The sequence below is a fragment of the Dendropsophus ebraccatus genome, chromosome 8 (genome assembly GCF_027789765.1).
Source record: "Dendropsophus ebraccatus isolate aDenEbr1 chromosome 8, aDenEbr1.pat, whole genome shotgun sequence".
Lineage (NCBI taxonomy): Eukaryota > Metazoa > Chordata > Amphibia > Anura > Hylidae > Dendropsophus > Dendropsophus ebraccatus.
The window spans coordinates 8,178,364-8,201,052 of NC_091461.1; the positions used below are offsets into that span (position 1 = coordinate 8,178,364).

The following is a 22,689-nucleotide window of genomic DNA, read 5'->3' on the forward strand; positions in this document are numbered from 1 at the left end:
ATATGTCATATTCTAGATGTGATACAGTATAATACCACTGATTTCTGTCATGTTCTAGATGTGATACAGGATAATAACACTGATTTCTGTCATGTTCTAGATGTGATACACGATAATAACACTTATATCTGTCATGTTCTGGAAAATAACACTGATATGTCATGTTATGGATAATTACACTGATATGTCATATTCTAGATGTGATACAGGATAATTACACTGATTTCTGTCATGTTCTAGATGTGATACAGGATAAAACCACTGATTTCTGTCATGTTCTAGATGTGATACAGGATAATAACACTGATATCTGTCATGTTCTAGATGTGATACAGGATAATAACACTGATATATGTCATGTTCTAGATGTGATACAGGATAATAACACTGATTTCTGTCATGTTTTAGATGTGATACACGATAATCACACTTATATCTGTCATGTTCTGGAAAATAACACTGATATGTCATGTTATGGATAATAAAACTGATATCTGTCATGTTCTAGATGTGATACAGGATAATTACACTGATATATGTCATGTTCTAGATGTGATACAGGATAAGAACACTGATTTCTGCCATGTTCTAGATGTGATACAGTATAACAACACATATCTGTCATATTCTAGATGTGATACAGGATAATACCACTGATTTCTGTCATGTTCTAGATGTGATACAGGATAACACTGATTTCTGTCATGTTCTGGATGGGATACAGGATAATAACACTGATATCTGTCATATTCTGGATAATAACACTGATATCTGTCAGGTTCTAGATGTGATACAGGATAATAACACTGATATGCCATGTACTGGATAATAACACTGATATCTGTCATGTTCTGGATAATAACACTGATATGTCAAGTTATGGATATTAACACAGATATCTTGATGTTCTAGATGTGATACTGGATAATAACACTATTTGTCATGTTATAGATAATAACACTGATATCTGCCATGTTCTGGATAATAACACTGATATCTGCCATGTTCTGGATAATAACACTGATATCTGCCATTTTCTGGATTCATCATCATCGTCGTTCACAGTGAAATAACAGACGGCACCAGGTTTCGTGTCAAAACTGGTTTATTGTATTCACAGTCTCCCTGGTACTGGTGGCACTGGGGGCGCAGCATAAAGAACGTTGCTCCTGGCGCTTCACAGAAATGGCGCAACTACCTTAGGGAGAATGTATAACTACTGAGTCACGCTTTTACGTTAGCCCAAAATCAGGCTGAACGGCTCCACCATGATGGCTGCCTTATAGTGAGAGTCTCCTTGTTGCCTGTAGCAACCAATCACAGCTCAGCTTTCTCTTTACCAGCGCATTATGAGAAATGAAAGCTGAGCTGTGATTGGTTGTTAAGGGAGTCATTGTTTGGTTGCTATGGGCAAGAAAGAATCTCCCTATGAAAAGCGCCATAAATTTTGGCGTCATTTTTATTTCACAGACGTAATGGGAACATAGAGTCGTAAATAACCGTCCTAAGCGTCTGTCGGCGCCATATTCACCGTGCAGTGACATTTACCAGGAGATATTATATATGTGACTCCCATCTAGATTATCACCCCCACCCTCCGCTCCAGCATCGGGTTTCATTAATGCTTGTGACGCTGACGCTCGAGTAGAACTACAACGCTCAGCAATCCTAATGAATCTCCAAGTATAGTGGATCCAAAATACTTATCCTGATGGGGGTTGTAGTCCGACATTTCCTATTTTTAAAATGCAAAGATAACTCAAGGTTGTGGGACTAAAAGGCAGCATTACACATCTGGCTGGGAGTAGTAGTTCTATCTATATACTAAGAGTCTCAGTATTGGCTACCTGACTGGGAGTAGCAGTTCTACTATATATATATATATATATATACTAGGAGTCTCAGCATGACCTACCTGACTGGGAGTAGCAGTTCTACTATATATATATATATATATATATATATATATATATATATATATATATATATATATATTAAGAGTCTCAGCATGACCTACCTGACTGGGAGTAGTAGTTCTTAGATCTATATACTAAGGGCCACATGTATCATCCGGCGAATGGATGATTTTCGGCGGAAAGTGCCGATTTGAGTCTTTTTTTAAGCAAAAATGGCGGATTTGCGAATAAAATATTCGCAAATCGGCACTTTCCGCCGAGTACGCCAGGGGGCGGAAAAGGGGCGGAGAGTGGGCGGAACGGAGGGCGCGGACTCAGAGTCCGCGCGATTTATCATCCGTTCCGCCAAAATGTATGCCGAAAACCTACTCCAGTCCTCAGCTGGCGTAGGTTTTCGGCGGTGCGCAACGGCGCGCACGGGATTTATGTAGAGGCAGTCCGCCTCTACATAAATCTCCGTAGCGCCGGAGCTGCGGGGGCATTTTTACGTCCGGCGTAAAAAACGCCGGACTTAATAAATGCCTCCCTAAGAGTCTCAGCATTAGCTAACTGACTGGGAGTAGTAGTTCTGCGATACATGACAGCCATTGTATTTGTGTTAGTAATAGACTCACCATATGAGACATGATGGGATGTGTGGTTTAAGGCAGCTACATTAAAGACTACTTAGGGGTCCTCAAGTGGAACTAAACAGTGTTAGACAGAGTAGGCTGGGAGTTGTAGTTCCATAAAAGGTGACAGCTCTGCACCTGAAATCATTTGTGTTAATCACATGACTTACTTGCCTTTAACAGTTTTAAACACTGGGAGTTGTAGTTCTACAAGACGTGACAACCACTATAGCATTACATACAGGAGTGGATGGGAGTTGTAGTTCTACCAGAGTCGGTGGCCACAGAGTTGTGCAGATTCTATGATAACAATCCCTGTAAATTGTGACCTTAATATAAAAGTAGCAGCTGTGCCCAAACACTGTGCAAACCTACAGAGCGCTGTATCTCAGCTGCCCCCGAGGTGTATCCATCCCCCACCCCCACCCCGTATAATAATATCTGTTTAATATAAACATATTACATTCTGTGTCGTGTGCAATGTGCACAATCTGAGGTAGAGGTCAGCAAATAATAAATTACAGCAATACAATGCGGAAAAAGGCAGGGGTCCCCCACCCTCAGAGGAGCCATCACACCTCTAAAGGAGCCCCCCCTAACCCTCAGAGGAGCCCCAAGACTCCCAGAGGAGACCCCCCCAACCCTCGAAGGAGCCCTCACACCTCCAGTGGAGCCCCCACACCCTCCAGAGGAGCTGTCAAATCTCCAGAGGAGCCCCCTAACCCTCAGAGGAGCCCCCCCTAGCCCTCAGAGGAGCCATCACACCTCCAGGGGAGCCCCCCCAGGTGAGCTTTCAAACCTCCAGAGGAGCCACCCTAAACCCCAGAGGAGCCACCAAACCCCCAGGGGAGCCCCCCTAACCCCCACAGGTGCCTTCACACCTCCAGAGGAGCCCCCACACGCCCAAAGCAGCCCTCACACCCCCACAGGTACCCTCACACCTACAGAGGCGCCCCCACACCCCCAGAGGAGCCCTCACCCCCCCACAGGTACCCTTACACCTCCAGAGGAGCCCCCATACCCCCAGAAGAGCCCCCACACCCCCAGAGGTGCCCCCACACCCCCAGAAGAGCTCCCAGACCCCCAGAAGAGCTCCCACACCCCTAGAGGCGCCCCCACACGAGCCCTCACACCTCCAGAGGAGCCCCCTAATCCCAGAGGAGCCCCCTAATCCCAGAGGAGCCCCCACAGGAGTCCTCACACTTGCAGAGGAGCCCACACCCCAGAAGAGCCCCCATACCCCCAGAGGAGGCCCACTCCCACAGGAGCCCCCCCCACCCCCACCCCCGTTACACAATCTCCTGTCAGGAGTAAATTATTATAGAGAGGAACGAAAAAAGAAAGAGCAACAAATCCTCACAAATAAGGAAAATTCCCAGCACACTGTGCCCGCAGCATGGAAACCTGCCATGCCAACCCATGGAGAGGGACAGGGCAGTGCCAGCCAGAAGCCCCAGGGGTCCACATCAATGTCCCCCAGCCCCATCCCCCCCAGAGGCACCTGTGGCTAGTAAAGTGCTTCAGACACCCCATCACTTAGGGCAGTGTCCCCAACCTGTGGCTCTACAGAGGCAGCAAAACTACACAACCCAGCATGCCCTGATACACAATAGGAGTTGTAGTTTCAAAACAGCTGCAATTTGCTCCAGCTCTTGCAAAACTGCAACTCCCATCATGTCCTAACACACTATGGGAGTTGTAGTGATGCAACAGCTGGAGAACAGTGCACCTGCTGCAGAACTCCATCTCCCACCCTGTCCTGTCAGCCTTCCTTGGTCAGGCCAAGATTTGTGGTTCTGCAAAACTACAATTCCCATCATACCTTCACGCACAATTGAAGTTGTAGTTTTGCAACAGCTATAGAGCCTTCAGGTGTCTGCACGATGGGAGTTGGTTTTGCAACAGCTGTATAGACAAAGGTTGGGAGAACTGATTTTGGGCATCTCAGAGGGTAGTGCCCACCTGCCCACCATCATGTCCTCATGTGGGCGGCCCAAGGGGCTCCAGGGACTGCTGGGTGGTCCCATTGCACTCAGACCACGTGGCCAGTACATTGGTGGTATCCAGAGAGTTTGCGAACCCTGTAGAGTGGCGGGAGATGTCGGTGGCAGCGTGGAGCCTTCTGTTTGCCTTGCGGGGGCAGCACAGGAGCCTCTTGAAGGCTTTCCTGAAGTCCGGGCTCCTGCAGTAGATGATGGGGTTGAAGGCAGAGTTCACATATCCCAACCAGTTCAGGAACAAGAAGAGCTTATCCGGGATGAGGTTCCTGTAGAAGACGTTCACTATGTTGGCCAAGAAGAAGGGCAACCAGCAGAGGGTGAAGGTGCCCATGATAATGCCCAGGGTTTTCAGTGCTTTCTGTTCCTTGACCACCAGCATTTTGGAAAGTCTCCTCCTGCTGGAGCGGGCATTGCCCAGTGTCTGGTTTTGGTGGAACCTGCCCTCACATTTATCGATCTTCTTCATCTGCTTCTTGGCTTCTTTGAAAACCCTGAAGTAGACAAAGATCATGACCACCAAGGGGACGTAGAAGGAGATGATGGAGGAGGCGATGGCGTAGGCTCTGTTGGTGACAAAGTCACAGCACCCAGGGTCCTCGTAGCAGCTCAGGGCCAATGGGTCTTTGGTGTCCCTCCACCAGTGCATCATGATGGGCAGGAAGGAGACCAGTGCGGAGATGGCCCACACTGTGCACACAATGCCTTTGGCCCTGGCCTTGGTGAGCAGGCTCTGATAGCGGAACGGGGAGGTGATGGCGATGTAGCGGTCAATGGCGATGACACACAGGGTCTCTATACTGGCAGTGACACACAGAACATCCACTGAGGTCCAGAACTCACAGAAGATGGAGCCATACATCCAGGTGCCACTCACCACCAGGGTGGCCCCCAGGGGCACCACAAAGAGCCCCATGATGAGGTCAGCACAGGCCAGAGAGGTGATGAACACATTGGTCAGGGTCTGCAGTCTCTGGTTCTTAGCAATGGCCACAATGACCATGATGTTACCCATCAGGATGAGGAAGATGATGGTGGTCATCAGGGCAGCCATACCTATGGTCCACTGGGGGGACATCTCGGAGGGAGGGAATAGGGGGCTGGCCTCTGTAGAGCCACTCCGGTTCCTGACGTCAGGGGGCACCCAGCCGTCCCCCATGAATCCTGGGGGAGTCAGCAGAGGACGGGAGGCTGAGGAAACATGGAAGGAAAGTCAGGAGCAGGTGTTCACAGGTGATGGGTGTGGAGCCCTAAGGGCCCCTGTGGTCAGTGCTGGAGCCCTGATAGTGGAGGGCTCTTGTGCCTGGTGCCAGCTGCTGATCTACAGGTGAGCCTGCAGGTGCTGGGTGCAAGAGTCCAGGGGATGCAGGGGCAGCAGGTCTCCCGGATGATATGGTCTGGAGCGCTTTTTCTGTTCCCTATGGTTCTAGAGGCTATGGATTGTTCACACTTGATTCTCAATGCTTTAAGTTCTGTATAGCTGATTCTGGGTTCTGCAGCTCAAGTTCTAGGTCATCCAGGTTCTGCAACTCTAGTTCTGGATGCAGTTGTTTTTGCAAACCTGGTTCTATAGACTCCTAGTTCTTTAGTCCAGGTTCTGGTTGCTTCAGGTTTTGCATTATGTGTTTTACATTTTTCTAGCTCCGAAGCCCGGGTTCTAGAAGATTTGGGTTCTGCATGTCTTGGTCTGGATGCTCTGGGTTCTGCAGTCCTGGATGTTCTATGTTCTGCAGCCCAGGTTCTGGATAACCGGTGTTCTGCGGTCCTGGTTATGGATGCTCTGGGTTCTGCAGCCCAGGTTCTGGATGTTGTAGGTTCTGCAGCCAAGGTTATGGGTGTTCTAGATTCTGCAGCCCAGGTTATGGATGTTGTAGGTTCTGCAGTCAAGGTTCTGGATGCTTGGGGTTCTGCAGACCCGGATGTTGTAGGTTCTGCAGCCCAGGTTCTGGATGTTCTGGGCTCTGCAGACCAGGTTCTGGATGTTGTAGATTCTGCAGCCCAGGTTCTGGATGTTGTAGGCTCTGCAGCCAAGGTTCTGGATGTTGTAGATTTTGCAGCCCAGGTTATGGATGTTGTAAGTTCTGCAGCCAAGGTTCTGGATGTTCTGGGCTCTGCAGACCAGGTTGTGGATGTTGTAGGTTCTGCAGACCAGGTTCTGGATGTTCTGGGCTCTGCAGACCAGGTTCTGGATGTTGTAGGTTCTGCAGACCAGGTTCTGGATGTTCTGGGTTCTGCAGCCAAGGTTCTGGATGTTGTAGGTTCTGCAGACCAGGTTCTGGATGTTCTGGGTTCTGCAGACCAGGTTCTGGATGTTGTAGGTTCTGCAGACCAGGTTCTGGATGTTCTGGGCTCTGCAGACCAGGTTCTGGATGTTGTAGATTCTGCAGCCCAGGTTCTGGATGTTGTAGGTTCTGCAGCCAAGGTTCTGGATGTTGTAGATTTTGCAGCCCAGGTTATGGATGTTGTAGGTTCTGCAGACCAGGTTCTGGATGTTCTGGGCTCTGCAGACCAGGTTCTGGATGTTGTAGGTTCTGCAGCCAAGGTTCTGGATGTTCTGGGCTCTGCAGACCAGGTTCTGGATGTTCTGGGCTCTGCAGACCAGGTTCTGGATGTTCTGGGCTCTGCAGACCAGGTTCTGGATGTTCTGGGCTCTGCAGACCAGGTTCTGGATGTTCTGGGCTCTGCAGACCAGGTTGTGGATGTTCTGGGCTCTGCAGACCAGGTTCTGGATGTTCTGGGCTCTGCAGACCAGGTTGTGGACAATCTAGATGCTCCGGTTCCGGTGCTGGCGTCTCCCGGAGCCCTGCTCTCCCGGTCTCTGCTCCTCCATCTCCTCCCGGAGCAGTACATGATTGTGAGCCCGGCTCTCCGTCCCGCTCCGCGATCACCTCCCCTCCCTCCTCCCGCCCTCCAGCCAATCAGCACTGAGGAGGACGAGGTCGCCACGCCCACCTGTCGAATCCCGGAGTACAGTGACGTCGGCAGACAGGAGAAACGGTGAGAAAAACCCTCTAATGACGTCATTACACAACTTTCACATATCTATTAGACACGTGACCCTCTAAAAGCTACAGAGTCCAGATACAGCAGTGATATATACAGGTATATACAAATATCAGTTATACAGCAGTGATATACACAGGTATATACAAATATCAGTTATACAGCAGTGATATATACAGGTAACAGGGGATATACACAGGTATATATACATATCAGTTATACAGTGTAGATATATACAGGTAACGGGAGATATACACAGGTATATATACATATCAGTTATACAGCAGTGATATATACAGGTATATACACATATCAGTTATACAGCAGTGATATACACAGGTATATACACATATCAGTTATACAGCAGTGATATATACAGGTAACAGGGGATATACACAGGTATATACACATATCAGTTATACAGCAGTGATATATACAGGTAACAGGGGATATACACAGGTATATACACATATCAGTTATACAGCAGTGATATATACAGGTATATACAAATATCAGTTATACAGCAGTGATATACAGGTATATACACATATCAGTTATACAGCAGTGATATATACAGGTATATACACATATCAGTTATACAGCAGTGATATATACAGGTAACAGGCGGTATACACAGGTATATACACATCAGTTATAGAGTGTAGATATATACAGGTAACGGGAGATATACACAGGTATATATACATATCAGTTATACAGCAGTAAGAAAGTAACAATTGAAGACAGCGTCTCTTAGAGTATCAAAAAGGTTTCTTCTTTTATTTAGCCATATGCGTACAAAAAAATCAAACAACGTTTCGGCCCTTTAAAAAAGCATACTGAGCCTTTCTCAAGTATATTACAACAGTGTGCAAACAGGAGTTTTATATACAAAGTGACCAATCACCATTGACATACAATTAAAGAACGTGCCAATCATGAGATCCTAGGGGCGGGGACATTCATCAGTTAAACAAACCTTCATAGTTATATCCATAACAATAGACATTAGATATACATTGTCCCCTCCGGGAACTAACCCGTTACACCCTCCGTACTCCGCCCCTAGGATCTCATGATTGGCACGTTCTTTAATTGTATGTCGATGGTGATTGGTCACTTTGTATATAAAACTCCTGTTTGCACACTGTTGTAATATACTTGAGAAAGGCTCAGTATGCTTTTTTAAAGGGCCGAAACGTTGTTTGATTTTTTGTACGCATATGGCTAAATAAAAGAAGAAACCTTTTTGATACTCTAAGAGACGCTGTCTTCAATTGTTACTTTCTTTGTGGATGAAGTACTGGGTACGAGCCAACCTGGTGGAGGACTGTGCGTCTGTATGGGAACACCGCTGTTTTCACTTGGGAAAAACTAGTTATACAGCAGTGATATATGCAGGTAACAGGGGATATACACAGGTATATACACATAACAGTTATACAGCAGTGATATATGCAGGTAACGGGAGATATACACAGGTGTATACACATCAGTTATACAGCAGTGATATATACAGGTAACAGGCGGTATACACAGGTGTATACACATATCAGTTATACAGTGTAGATATATACAGGTAACAGGCGGTATACACAGGTGTATACACATATCAGTTATAGAGCAGTGATATATACAGGTATATACACATATCAGTTATATTATACAGTAGTAATACCACCACTCTCTAGACATGACATGACCTCATCACTTTCAATATACAACAGTGACATCACCACTATAGGTAATATTATACAGCAGTGACATCACCACTATAGGTTATATTATACTACTGTGACATCACCACTATAGGTTATATTATACTACTGTGACATCAAAACTATAGGTTATATTATACTACTGTGACATCAACACTATAGGTTATATCATACAGCAGTGACATCATCACTCTAGGTAATATTATACAGCAGTGACATCACCACTATAGGTTATATTATACTACTGTGACATCACCACTATAGGTTATATTATACTACTGTGACATCAAAACTATAGGTTATATTATACTACTGTGACATCAACACTATAGGTTATATCATACAGCAGTGACATCATCACTCTAGGTAATATTATACAGCAGTGACATCACCACTATAGGTAATATTATACAGCAGTGACATCATCACTATAGGTTATATTATACAGCAGTGACATCACCACTCTAGGTTATATCATACAGCAGTGACATCACCACTATAGGTTATATTATACAGCAGTGACATCACCACTATAGGTTATATTATACAGCAGTGACATCACCACTATAGGTTATATTATACTACTGTGACATCATCACTATAGGTTATATTATACTACTGTGACATCACCACTATAGGTTATATTATACAGCAGTGACATCACCACTATAGGTTATATTATACTACTGTGACATCACCACTATAGGTTATATCATACAGCAGTGACATCACCACTATAGGTTATATTATACAGCAGTGACATCACCACTATAGGTTATATTATACAGCAGTGACATCACCACTATAGATTATATTATACTACTGTGACATCACCACTATAGGTTATATCATACAGCAGTGACATCACCACTATAGGTTATATTATACAGCAGTGACATCACCACTATAGATTATATTATACTACTGTGACATCACCACTATAGGTTATATCATACAGCAGTGAAATCATCACTCTAGGTTATACTTGCTGGCGGTGGGGATGGGGTGTTTCCCATGCAGTGATGGGTTATATAATGTGGGCGGCATGCTGTGTACCACATGACAGCCTGTGTGAGGACATGACCCTGCCGCTTATCCTCTATTTCCTTATAATAGTGGTGCCTGCTGGAACGGAGCACACCGAGGATGTGATGTCATCTCAGACACCCCAGGGGAACTACTATAAGGGGTCCAACACTCTGCTATATTATACTGTATACTCTAATACAATAGTCCCCAATGGACAAACACCATCCCCAATATAATGCTACCACTCACCAAAGTTTCTGCACCAATAACACATAGCAGTAACACTCAAACATAACCAACCCAACCAGTCCAACCAGTGTCCTTATAACACTACCAACCCAACCAGTGTCCATATAACACTACCAACCAACCAGTGTCCTTATAACACTACCAACCCAACCAGTATCCATATAACACTACCAACCAACCAGTGTCCTTATAACACTACCAACCCAACCAGTGTCCATATAACACTACCAAACCAACCAGTGTCCATATAACACTACCAACCAACCAGTGTCCTTATAACACTACCAACCCAACCAGTGTCCATATAACACTACCAAACCAACCAGTGTTCATATAACACTACCAACCCATTCAGTTTCCATATAACACTACCAACCCAACCAGTGTCCATATAACACTACAAACCCAACCAGTGTCCATATAACACTACAAACCCAACCAGTGTCCATATAACACTACCAACCCAGCCAGTGTCCATATAACACTACCAACCCAACCAGTGTCCATATAACACTACCAACCCATTCAGTGTCCATATAACACTACCAACCCAACCAATGTCCATATAACACTACCAACCCAACCAGTGTCCATATAGCACTACCAACCCAACCAGTGTCCTTATAACACTACCAACCCAACCAGTGTCCATATAACACTACCAACCCAACCAGTGTCCATATAACACTACCAGTCACACCAGTGTCCATATAACACTACCAACCCAACCAGTATCCATATAACACTACCAACCCAACCAGTGTCCATATAACACTACCAACCCAACCAGTGTCCATATAACACTACCGACCCAACCAGTGTCCATATAACACTACCGACCCAACCAGTGTCCATATAACACTACCAACCCAACCAGTGTCCATATAACACTACCAACCCAACCAGTGTCCATATAACACTACCAGCCCAACCAGTGTCCATATAACACTACCAACCCTACCAGTGTCCATATAACACTACCAGCCCAACCAGTGTCCATATAACACTACCAACCCAACCAGTGTCCATATAACACTACCAACCCAACCAGTGTCCATATAAAACTACCAACCCAACCAGGGTCCATATAACACTACCAACCCAACCAGCGTCTATATAACACTACCAACCCAACCAGTGTCCATATAACACTACCAGTCACACCAGTGTCCATATAACACTACCAACCCAACCAGTGTCCATATAACACTACCAACCCAACCAGTGTCCATATAACACTACCAACCCAACCAGTGTCCATATAACACTACCAGCCCAACCAGTGTCCATATAACACTACCAACCCAACCAGCGTCTATATAACACTACCAACCCAACCAGTGTCCATATAACACTACCAGTCACACCAGTGTCCATATAACACTACCAACCCAACCAGTGTCCATATAACACTACCAACCCAACCAGTGTCCATATAACACTACCAACCCAACCAGTGTCCACTACCAGTCACAAACATCTCCTTGATGATACAGAGAACTGTGTGGTCATACAGTTACAGCTGCACAGTCCTCTCTATCCCCTCCCTGCTTTTCTCTATGATCATAGAGAGAACTGTGTGGTCATACAGTTACAGCCGCACAGTCCTCTCTATCCCCTCCCTGCACTCATCTATCTGTGTACAGTCACAGTCTTCTGGATCCGCTGCATGAAATAATAAATTACGGCTGCTATAATGTGTCACATTGCGCTATTTCTGCCCCTCGATACTACCAGATTTCTTTGCCTTTCTAAACACAATGGGATCTGGCAGCATCTGCATCATAAACGTTATGGTCAGGCTGTCCGGGTTCTTCTCGTCGTCCCGGCCCCATTACATTGCGACACACGTTGCGTTGCAGATTGCGCCATTTTCAGTAAATGAGCCTACAGGGCATGGCTACCTGGGCCGCCTGGACTGTTATGTGATGAGTCTGCGGGTCTTTGTACCGTCCCCAATGTCGCCATCCGTCTCGCTGATTAGGACTAATATTGACGGAAATGTAAATGAGCGGCGCTCGGCGCGGGGGATGAATATTCATGATTCCCTCAATTGTAATTAAATTAAAAAAAATGAGGTTGTGAGCAGATACAAGTCAATAATCCGGCTTCACCTTGAGTGCAGAGGGGGAGGTGTGAATGGAAAACATAGGAATCTTACAGTCCTTCTCCCTCACAGTGTAAAGTACTCACCCCATGGTCTGAATGGTCTGACAACTATTTGCCCCATTAGACAGTTTGACCCATCAGACAGTTGTCAGACCCAACACCTTGTATTTCTCTTCCTATACCGTGATAGAGACAGAGGGGATTCCTGACAACCACTTTCACCCACCCAGCTTTCCCAGACTCCTGAGTGGCAGATCCCATCTGCAGCATAATACACGGAATTGATCAGGATCAGCGTAGTGCCGTATCTTTATCATCCTGTCATTTACTATAAATTATTACATATAAAAGGCTATTAATAGTGATAATGAGCGGAGAGAAGTAATTATCTGGGCTGGCACAGCGGGCACCACAATCTGAGTGTAACACTCCCTATGAGTGTACAAGTCCCGGCAAAGACTAAGGAAGAAGCCAAATATAACCTCCCTTCCCGCACCTGATGGGTGTACTGACTACACCTGATAGATGTGCTGACCGCACCTGATGAGGGGGCACTGACCGCACCAGATGAGGGGGCACTGACCATACCTGACAAAGGGGCACTGACCGCACCAGATGGGGTTACTGACTACACATGATAGATGTGCTGACTGCACCTGACGAGAGGGCACTGACCACACCTGATGAGGGGGCACTCACCGCACCAGATGAGGGGGCACTGAAAATACCTGACGAGGGGGCACTGACCGCACCAGATGAGGGGGCCTTTGACCGCACCTGAAGAGGGGGCACTGACCGCACCTGACAAGGGGGTACTGACCATATCTGATGAGGGGCCACTGACCGCACCTGACGAGGGGACCTTTGACCGCACCTGATGAGGGGGCACTGACTGCACCAGATGAGGGGGTTACTGACCCTACCTGATGAGGGGGCACTGACTGCACCAGATGAGGGGGTTACTGACCGCACCTGATAAGGGGGCACTGACAGCACCTGATGAGGGGGTAATATACTGTACCTAATAAAGGGGCCACTGACCGCACCTGATGAGGGGGCACTGACCGCACTTGATGAGGGGTCATTGACCGCACCTGATGAGTGGCCACTGACAGCACCTGATGAGGGGGTAATATACTGTACCTAATAAAGGGGGCACTGACCGCACCTGATGAGGGGGTAATATACTGTACCTAATAAAGGGGGCACTGACCGCACCTGATGAGGGGGCACTGACCGCACCTGACTAGGGGGCCACTGACTGCACCAGATGAGGGGGGCACTGACTGCACCAGACGAGGGGGCACTGACCGCACCTGATGAGGGGGGAATATACTGTAACTAATAATGAGGGCACTGACCGCACCTGATGAGCGGGGAATATACTATACCTGATGAGGGTGTGCCGTATGCCAGGGTAGCCTATGCAGTGTTGTGGCAGCTCTGTGGATGTAGGGTCACTTGGGCACTTGTCACTGTAGCCTAGAGTGGTGTTGGGACCCACTCAGTGTCGGACTGGGGTATCTGGGGCCCATCAGAGGAAATGATCGTGGGGGCCCACCAATTAAGAACCAATGACATGTCAGTCAGTGTTAGTGCAGGTTCCAAAGCTGGGGGCCACCGGAGGATACTCAGGTCCTTTGGTGGGCCAGTCCAACACTGGACCCACCCGAGGAAAAATGGACGCGGTGTGTAGGTGCAGGTTTAAAATGACAGACAAGATAACACACTTTGGGATGCAGGTGCAGGTGTAGTTGTATAGACTTTGTAGGTAAGAGTAGAGTGGAGTAGAGGAGCGTCTTGAGGCCCTGTCCGAGGTAGCTGTGCACTCTGCCGGGATAGTGTAGTAGAGAAGAGAAATATCCTCGTACTCACATATAGATCCCTCTGATCTGACCGCCTTTTGCCCTATAGCAGTGCTTCCCAACCTTTTCCACCTCAGGGCACCCCTTTGAAAAAAAAAATCAGCTCTCTGCACCCCTAATAAATAATGTTCAAAAACCGTCCATCAGTGACTCACAGGTGACGTCTTCTTTGATCTGAGGCGTCACTTTCACTTTTCCTCTCCATCCAGCCCGGACCACCATGATGATTTCTTCCAGCTACGTTTCATCTCTTCAGAACCTTCGAGACAAACATCTTAGGCTCCACACATTCTAGTAACTCACTTCCCTTTCTCCCTCCTATAGGCTCCATACAGTAGTAACTGCACTGTTTGGTGTTATGTGCAGTAAAGTGAGTAGGACTATGGGTTGCCATCTGTATGTAGGATCCCCTGCTGTACCCTCATATACTAATAATGCCCCCTGATGTGCCCCCTTATACTAATAATTCCCCCTGCTGTTTACCCCATACAATAATAATGCCCCTGCTTTGCCCTCATATACTAATAATGCCCCCTCCTGTGCCCCCTTATATTAATAATGCCCCCTGCTGTGCCCTCATATATTAATAATACCCCCTAATGTGCCCCCTTATACTAATAATGCCCCCTGCTGTGCCCCCTTATACTAATAATGCCCCCTGCTGTGCCCTCATATACTAATAATGCCCCTGGCTGTGCCCTCATATAATAATAATGCCCCCTGATGTGCCCCATTATACTAATAATGCCCCCTGCTGTGTACCCCCATACGATAATAATTCCCCATGCTATGCCCTCATATACTAATAACGCCCCCTGATGTGCCCCCTTATACTAATAATGCCCCCTGCTGTGTACGCCCATACAATAATAATGCTCCCAGCTGTGCCCTCATATACTAATAACGCCCCCTAATGTGCCCCCTTATACTAATAATGCCCCCTGCTGTGTACCCCATACAATAATAATACCCCCTGCTCTGCCCCTCGTAATAATGTCCCCCATAATGTGCCCCCCATACTACTTAGCCCCCACCTACTGTGCACCAATTGTTAAAAAAAATCATACTCACCTAATCTGAGCTGTGTTGCTGCAGGGAGCAGCTCTTCTTTCTCTTCGGGCTCCATCTTGCAAGCCACAGGGAAGGAACCTCCGGCAGGCCTGATGACGTGCGGGCGGAACATCAAAGTTATTAGTGCATCCCTAGAAACTGGGCTGCCGCAGATTCTAGGGGTACTTAAAGTGTCACAATTGTGTCACAGTGTCACAATTCCTACCGGGATCCCTCGGCACCCCTGGCGGGTTCTCCCAGCCCCCTGGTTGGGAAAGGCTGCCCTATAGTGTTGGGGTACCCATCCTACTAGTGTAGTACGAGTTCCCAGGTCCCTGTACTGGGTGGAGCAGACTTTTCAGAGTTTCCCAGAATAGCCGTGTGTTACAGCAGGATACGTAGGCTTGAACTGCAGCTTTGTCAGTACCAGTACTGGGGTCAGTACCTAACTCAAGTATACTGCCCTGTAGAAGTTATCCTTCTTGATTGGTCTAGCATTGCATGCTAGCGGTGGCTAGTGGCAAAAGAAATCTTTCTCTGTGTCTGTGTCTTGCTCTTTCCAACACTCCTGACAAAAAGACTCTGCTACCAGGAACTAGATCCTTTATAAAGGGTTCCCTTAGCTAGTGAGCGGTTGGTGGGCTGATAGTGATAGCATTGAAGTCACCTAATAGTGGGGCACTGATCACACCTGATAGGGGTGCACTGACTGCACCTGATAGGGGTGCACTGACTGTAACTGATGGGCGGCTGCTCTCTGCACCCATAAAGCCTATTTCGATATACAAGTTGTAGTTCAAGTGAAACTCAACCACCAATAACCCTGCATGTATTTCACTAAGCGGAACTAAGATTAAAATGGGTAATGGCGGACGAAAGGAATGCGACGCTGCCGCCATCTTGACACATTGTGTGTATATACAGCCCTGGCTACTGTGGGCCCCTTTCTCCTGTGTGTCCCTCACTCTCAGGGTGTAGTCGCAGTTAGTCTCAGAATTGCGCCAAAAATGTTAAAATTTTGGAGAATCTTGTTTCCGGTCTAATGCGACTACACCCCAATATGGTGATATGTCGCTTTCACGCAGTATTTTCTATACTTGATTAGGGCATGGTACAATGTGGTGCCATCTTTTTTAGATTGAAGAAACTTCTTGTGCTGCCATTGTTCTGCCAGACAGAAATGCCGCCATATTCTGTGTTTATTTTCCGCACAGACACCTGTGCTGGATCCAGCAGAGCGGCGGCGTCCTGTCATTCCATTCTCTTCTTGGCATCGCTCACTGTGCTGTCCAGTGATCCGAGCAAGGGACGGAGGAGCGAGCAGTGATCGGTGAAGAGCGCTGATCCCCCCGTGAGAGGTGGCGGCATTATATAAGTAGATTATGTGATAAACCGCCAGGCGCTCACCGTCCCCCCGTCATCTCCTATCTTCTCGCTGTTGTTTGGTTTTGCGCGTCAGGTGCCAAATAACCGGCGCCAGAAATTCCACCACGGATTACAGATGCGAATGTTCATCAAATGTCGCCAATCTCTGAGGCTGCGGAAATTATACGGAGGGGAGGAGAGATTAACCCTTTGCGGGAGCTAATTGTATGGGGGGGCTATCAATATGGCCGCCATATAACCTAGGAGCGGGAGAGGGGTAGGTTTACTAGTCAGAGCTTACAGAGAGCTGGGTGACAGCCTCGGGCCTAGGGGTCAGCTATAATAAAAGGGCACTCGAGTGTAATAAAGTATCGGCCCCTCCCGGTGACAGATCCAGGTTCATTATACTCCTGGGAGCCGAGCCCGCACCACGTCTGGTTAAAGATGAACCGGCCGCCTGTTATTGTGGGAGATTAAGATTCTTTTCCACAGGGATGCACAAGGTCAGGGAAGGTGATGGCGGCTCCCAGAGAGGGGTGAGATCTGTGTGTGAGGACCGGCACAGGCAGGAAGTGGAGCTGTTGCCCATAGCAACAAGGAAAATGGAGGATGATAGTGGAGGTGTCGCCCCGGCAGCCAGTCATAGTACACTGTGCAGTGTGGAGGCTACAAAGAGGAACACATGGAGGGATCATTCGTTTTGTGTTGTTATAAATGAGGTCCACAGAGGCCCCATAACAGTGACAGTCACAGAGCCCCCATAACAGTGACAGTCACAGAGCCCCCATAACAGAGACAGCCACAGAGCCCCCATAACAGTAACAGTCACAGAGCCCCCATAACAGTGACAGTCACAGAGCCCCCATAACAGAGACAGCCACAGAGCCCCCATAACAGAGACAGCCACAGAGCCCCCATAACAGAGACATCCACAGACCCCCCCCATAACAGTGACAGTCACAGAGCCCCCATAACAGAGACAGCCACAGAGCCCCCATAACAGTGACAGTCACAGAGCCCCCATAACAGTTACAGTCACAGACCCCCCCATAACAGTGACAGTCACAGAGCCCCCATAACAGAGACAGCCACAGAGCCCCCATAACAGTGACAGTCACAGAGCCCCCATAACAGTGACAGCCACAGAGCCCCCATAACAGAGACAGTCACAGAGCCCCCATAACAGAGACAGCCACAGAGCCCCCATAACAGTGACAGTCACAGATCCCCCATAACAGTGACAGTCACAGAGCCCCCATAATAGAGACAGCCACAGAGCCCCCATAACAGTGACAGCCACAGAGCCCCCATAACAGAGACAGCCACAGAGCCCCCATAACAGTGACAGCCACAGATCCCCCCATAACAGTGACAACCACAGATCCCTAACAGTGTCATCTACAGATCCACATAACAGTGTCATCCACAGATACCCCATAACACATCTACACATCCCCCATAACAGTGACAACCACAGATCCCTCATAACAGCGTCATCCACACTGACATAATCCACAATACACAGAGGATGGATGGACACAGATACTGGATGGAAGATATGGGGCAGAAGGGGAGTCAGTGAGTGAAGATGATGGGGACTGTGGAAGATCTTGGGGGGTTGGGGCACTGTACATGGGGAGCATTGTACCTGGGGGGCACTGTACATGGGGGGCATTGTACCTGGGGGGCACTGTACATGGGGGGCATTGTACATGGGGGGCATTGTACATGGGGGGCATTGTACATGGGGGGCATTGTACATGGGGGGCATTGTACCTAGGGAGCACTGTACATGGGGAGCACTGTACCTGGGGGGCACTGTACATGGGGGGCACTGTACATGGGGAGCACTGTACCTGGGGGGCACTGTACATGGGGAGCATTGTACCTAGGGAGCACTGTACATAGGGAGCACTGTACCTGGGGGGGCATTGTACCTAGGGAGCACTGTACATGGGGGTCACTGTACACGAGGAGCACTGTACCTGGGGGGCATTGTACCTAGGGGGCACTGTACATCGGGAGCACTGTACTGGGGGGGCACTGTACATCGGGAGCACTGTACTGGGGGGGCACTGTAAATGGGGGGCAATGTATAGGGGGGGCTCTGTACATGGGGAGCACTGTACTGGGGGGCACTGTACATGGGGAGCACTGTACTGGGGGGCACTGTACATGGGGAGCACTGTACTGGGGGGCACTGTACATGGGGGGCACTCTACTGGGGGGGCACTGTATAGGGGGGCACTGTACATGGGGGCACTGTACATGGGGGCACTGTACTGGGGAGCACTGTACTGGGGGGCACTGTACTGGGGGGCACTGTACATGGGGGGCACTGTACTAGGGGGCACTGTACTAGGGGGCACTGTACATGGGGGGCACTGTACATGGGGAGCACTGTACTAGGGGGCACTGTACATGGGGAGCACTGTACTGGGGGGCACTGTACTGGGGAGCACTGTACTGGGGGGCACTGTACTGGGAGGCACTGTACATGGGGAGCACTGTACTAGGGGGCACTGTACATGGGGAGCACTGTACTGGGGGGCACTGTACATGGGGAGCACTGTACATGGTGAGCACTGTACATGGGGAACACTGTACTAGGGAGCACTGTAAATGGGGAGCACTGTACATGGGGAGCACTGTACTAGGGAGCACTGTACATGGGGGGCACTGTAAATGAGGGGCACTGTACGGGGGAGCACTGTACTGGGGGGCACTGTACACGGGGAACACTGTACATGGGGAGCACTGTACTAGGGAGCACTGTAAATGGGGGGCACTGTACGGGGGGGCACTGTACATAGGGGGGCTCTGTACATGGGGAGCACTGTACTAGGGGGCACTGTACTGGGGGGCACTGTACTGGGGAGCACTGTACATGGGGAGCACTGTACTAGGGAGCACTGTACATGGGGGGCACTGTAAATGGGGGGCACTGTAAATGAGGGGCACTGTACGGGGGGCACTGTACATAGGGGGGCTCTGTACATGGGGAGCACTGTACTGGGGGGCACTGTATAGGGGGACACTGTACATAGGGGGGCACTGTACTGGGGGACACTGTACATGGGGAACGCTGTACTGGGGGGCACTGTATATAGGGGGGCTCTGTACATGGGGAGCACTGTACTGGGGGGCACTGTAAATGGGGGCACTGTATAGGGGGGCTCTTCACATGGGGGGCACTGTATAGGGGGGCTCTATACATGCGAGGGCACTGTAACTAGGGGGGCTCTGTACATGGGGAGCACTGTACTGGGGAGCACTGTACTGGGGGGCACTGTAAATGGGGGGCACTGTATAGGGGGGACTCTGTACATGGGGGGCACTGTATAGGGGGGCTCTATACATGCGAGGGCACTGTACCTAGGGGGCACTATAAGTGGGGGCACTGTACATAGGGGGGCTGTGTTAGGGTCCGGTGAGATGATTGATGATTTGCAGGGAGCAGAATCTGATCTGTCTCCGCTAAATATAATCCTCATCACGGAATAAAACAACAATCACTGGGGGCACAGAACACGCTGCACCTCGTTCAGGGTTCATATTCGGTTCCACCAGACCCCCCGACCCCGGACAGATGGACACAATATCTCCAGCGAAGATTCACAGCCAAGAAATGTATCATTGATGCGAATCCTCCATACTACGTGCCAGCCCCTCCCCCCACTTCTCATTCATAAATCCTGGCAGGACCTGGCGCCATCTGCTGTAGAACTACAAATCCCAGCATCTTCATCATGTATCAATTATCTCTAATAATCAGGGTCCAATTGTCATCATAACATTATCTGATACCCAAAAGAAGAAGGAAGGTGACGCCTGCTGCCAACCCCCTCATGTGACCCCATCGAGGGTACAACGGCCGCAGCCTTGTCACATCCTGATTTTTTTGAGCATTAAAGGGATTTTTGATTGGGGGGGGGGCTGTTCATTTTACAGGAAAAAACACCCGAGAGCAGACTAGTTATGTACAATGTATCAGTCTGGGGTCCTGACTGTTGAGCTCACAGAGCATTGTCTACACTGGATACAGCTGAGAGCAGGACTAGCTATGTGGAGCAGGATCCCCCCTTCTGTGTGTGTATACAGTGTATGGAAACATCATAGCAGCTAGCCTCCTCCTTCTAAGGAAGTGCTATAGAGATATAGGGGAGCAGGATTCCCTCTTCTGTGTGTATACAGTGTATGGAGACATCATAGCAGCTAGTCTCCTTCTTCTGAGGGTGTGCTATAGAGATATAGGGGAGCAGGACCCCCTCTTCTGTGTATACAGTGTATGGAGACATCATAGCAGCTAGTCTCCTTCTTCTGAGGGTGTGCTATAGAGATATAGCGGAGCAGGATCCCCTCTTCTGTGTATACAGTGTATGGAGACATCATAGCAGCTAGTCTCCTTCTTCTGAGGGTGTGCTATAGAGATATAGGGGAGCAGGATCCCCTCTTCTGTGTATATACAGTGTATGGAGACATCATAGCAGCTAGTCTCCTGCTTCTGAGGGTGTGCTATAGAGATATAGGGGAGCAGGATCCCTTCTTCTATGTGTATAGTGTATGGAGACATCATAGCAGCTAGTCTCCTCTTTCTGAGGGTGTGCTATAGAGATGTAGGGGAGCAGGATCCAGGGCCGTCTTAACAGTATTATGGTCCCCTGGGCAGAGGTGCGAATTGCCCCCCCCCCCCAACCGCCACCATCAAATCCCCCACATCTTTGCATATAGTGCCCCCCATAGTAGCCAATCCCCCCCATATAGTGCCCCCCATAGTAGCCAATCCCCCCATATAGTGCCCGCCATAGTAGCCAGTGCCCCCCATAGTAGCCAGTGCCCCCATAGTAGCCAGTGCCCCCCATAGTAGCCAGTGCCCCCATAGTAGCCAGTGCCCCATAGTAGCCAGTGCCCCCCATAGTAGCCAGTGCCACCCATAGTAGCCAGTGCCCCCATAGTAGCCAGTGCCCCCCATAGTAGCCAGTGCCCCCATAGTAGCCAGTGCCCCCCATAGTAGCCAGTCCCCCCCCCATAGTAGCCAGTCCCCCCCATAGTAGCCAGTGCCCCCATAGTAGCCAGTCCCCCCCATAGTAGCCAGTCCCCCCCCCATAGTAGCCAGTGCCCCCATAGTAGCCAGTGCCCCCATAGTAGCCAGTGCCCCCACAGTAGCCAGTGCCCCCCATAGTAGCCAGTCCCCCCATAGTAGCCAGTCCCCCCCCATAGTAGCCAGTCCCCCCCATAGTAGCGCGTCCCCCCCATAGTAGCCAGTCCCCCCCCCATAGTAGCCAGTGCCCCCCATAGTAGCCAGTGCCCCCCATAGTAGCCAGTGCCCCCATAGTAGCCAGTCCCCCCCATAGTAGCCAGTCCCCCCCCCATAGTAGCCAGTGCCCCCACAGTAGCCAGTGCCCCCACAGTAGCCAGTCCCCCCCCCCATAGTAGCCAGTCCCCCCCATAGTAGCCAGCCCCCCCCCATAGTAGCCAGTCCCCCCCCATAGTAGCCAGTCCCCCCCATAGTAGCCAGTGCCCCCATAGTAGCCAGTGCTCCCCATAGTAGCCAGTGACCCCCAAAACAACAAACCAGTTACTCACCCGTCCGCCGGCCCCAGCAGCTCCTCTCCCGTCAGCGCACACTCCCGACATCCTCCGGCACAGGCAGCGGGGTACAGAGAGACTGCCTGTGCCGGAAGTGACCTGCTGCACGACACATCCAGGACACAGGCAGCGTCTCTGTACCCCGCTGCCTGTCCCGGAGGATGTCGGGAGTGCGCGCTGCCGGGAGA

The 22,689-nt window shown here is 49.2% G+C and overlaps 1 protein-coding gene across 1 annotated transcript; it reads right to left on the reverse strand.

Moving 5' to 3' along the window:
* Positions 1-4,039: 4,039 nt before the first annotated feature.
* Positions 4,040-6,710, reverse strand: ADRB1 (adrenoceptor beta 1). The gene has a single exon (XM_069978817.1). The coding sequence runs from the start codon at positions 5,681-5,683 to the stop codon at positions 4,508-4,510; it is 1,176 nt and encodes a 391-aa protein (XP_069834918.1). The 5' UTR covers positions 5,684-6,710; the 3' UTR covers positions 4,040-4,507.
* Positions 6,711-22,689: the final 15,979 nt, after the last annotated feature.

Excerpts from the sequence above, each read along its gene's own strand:
- ADRB1 (XM_069978817.1), bottom strand. The coding sequence starts at position 5,683 with ATGGGGGACGGCTGGGTGCCCCCTGACGTCAGGAACCGGAGTGGCTCT.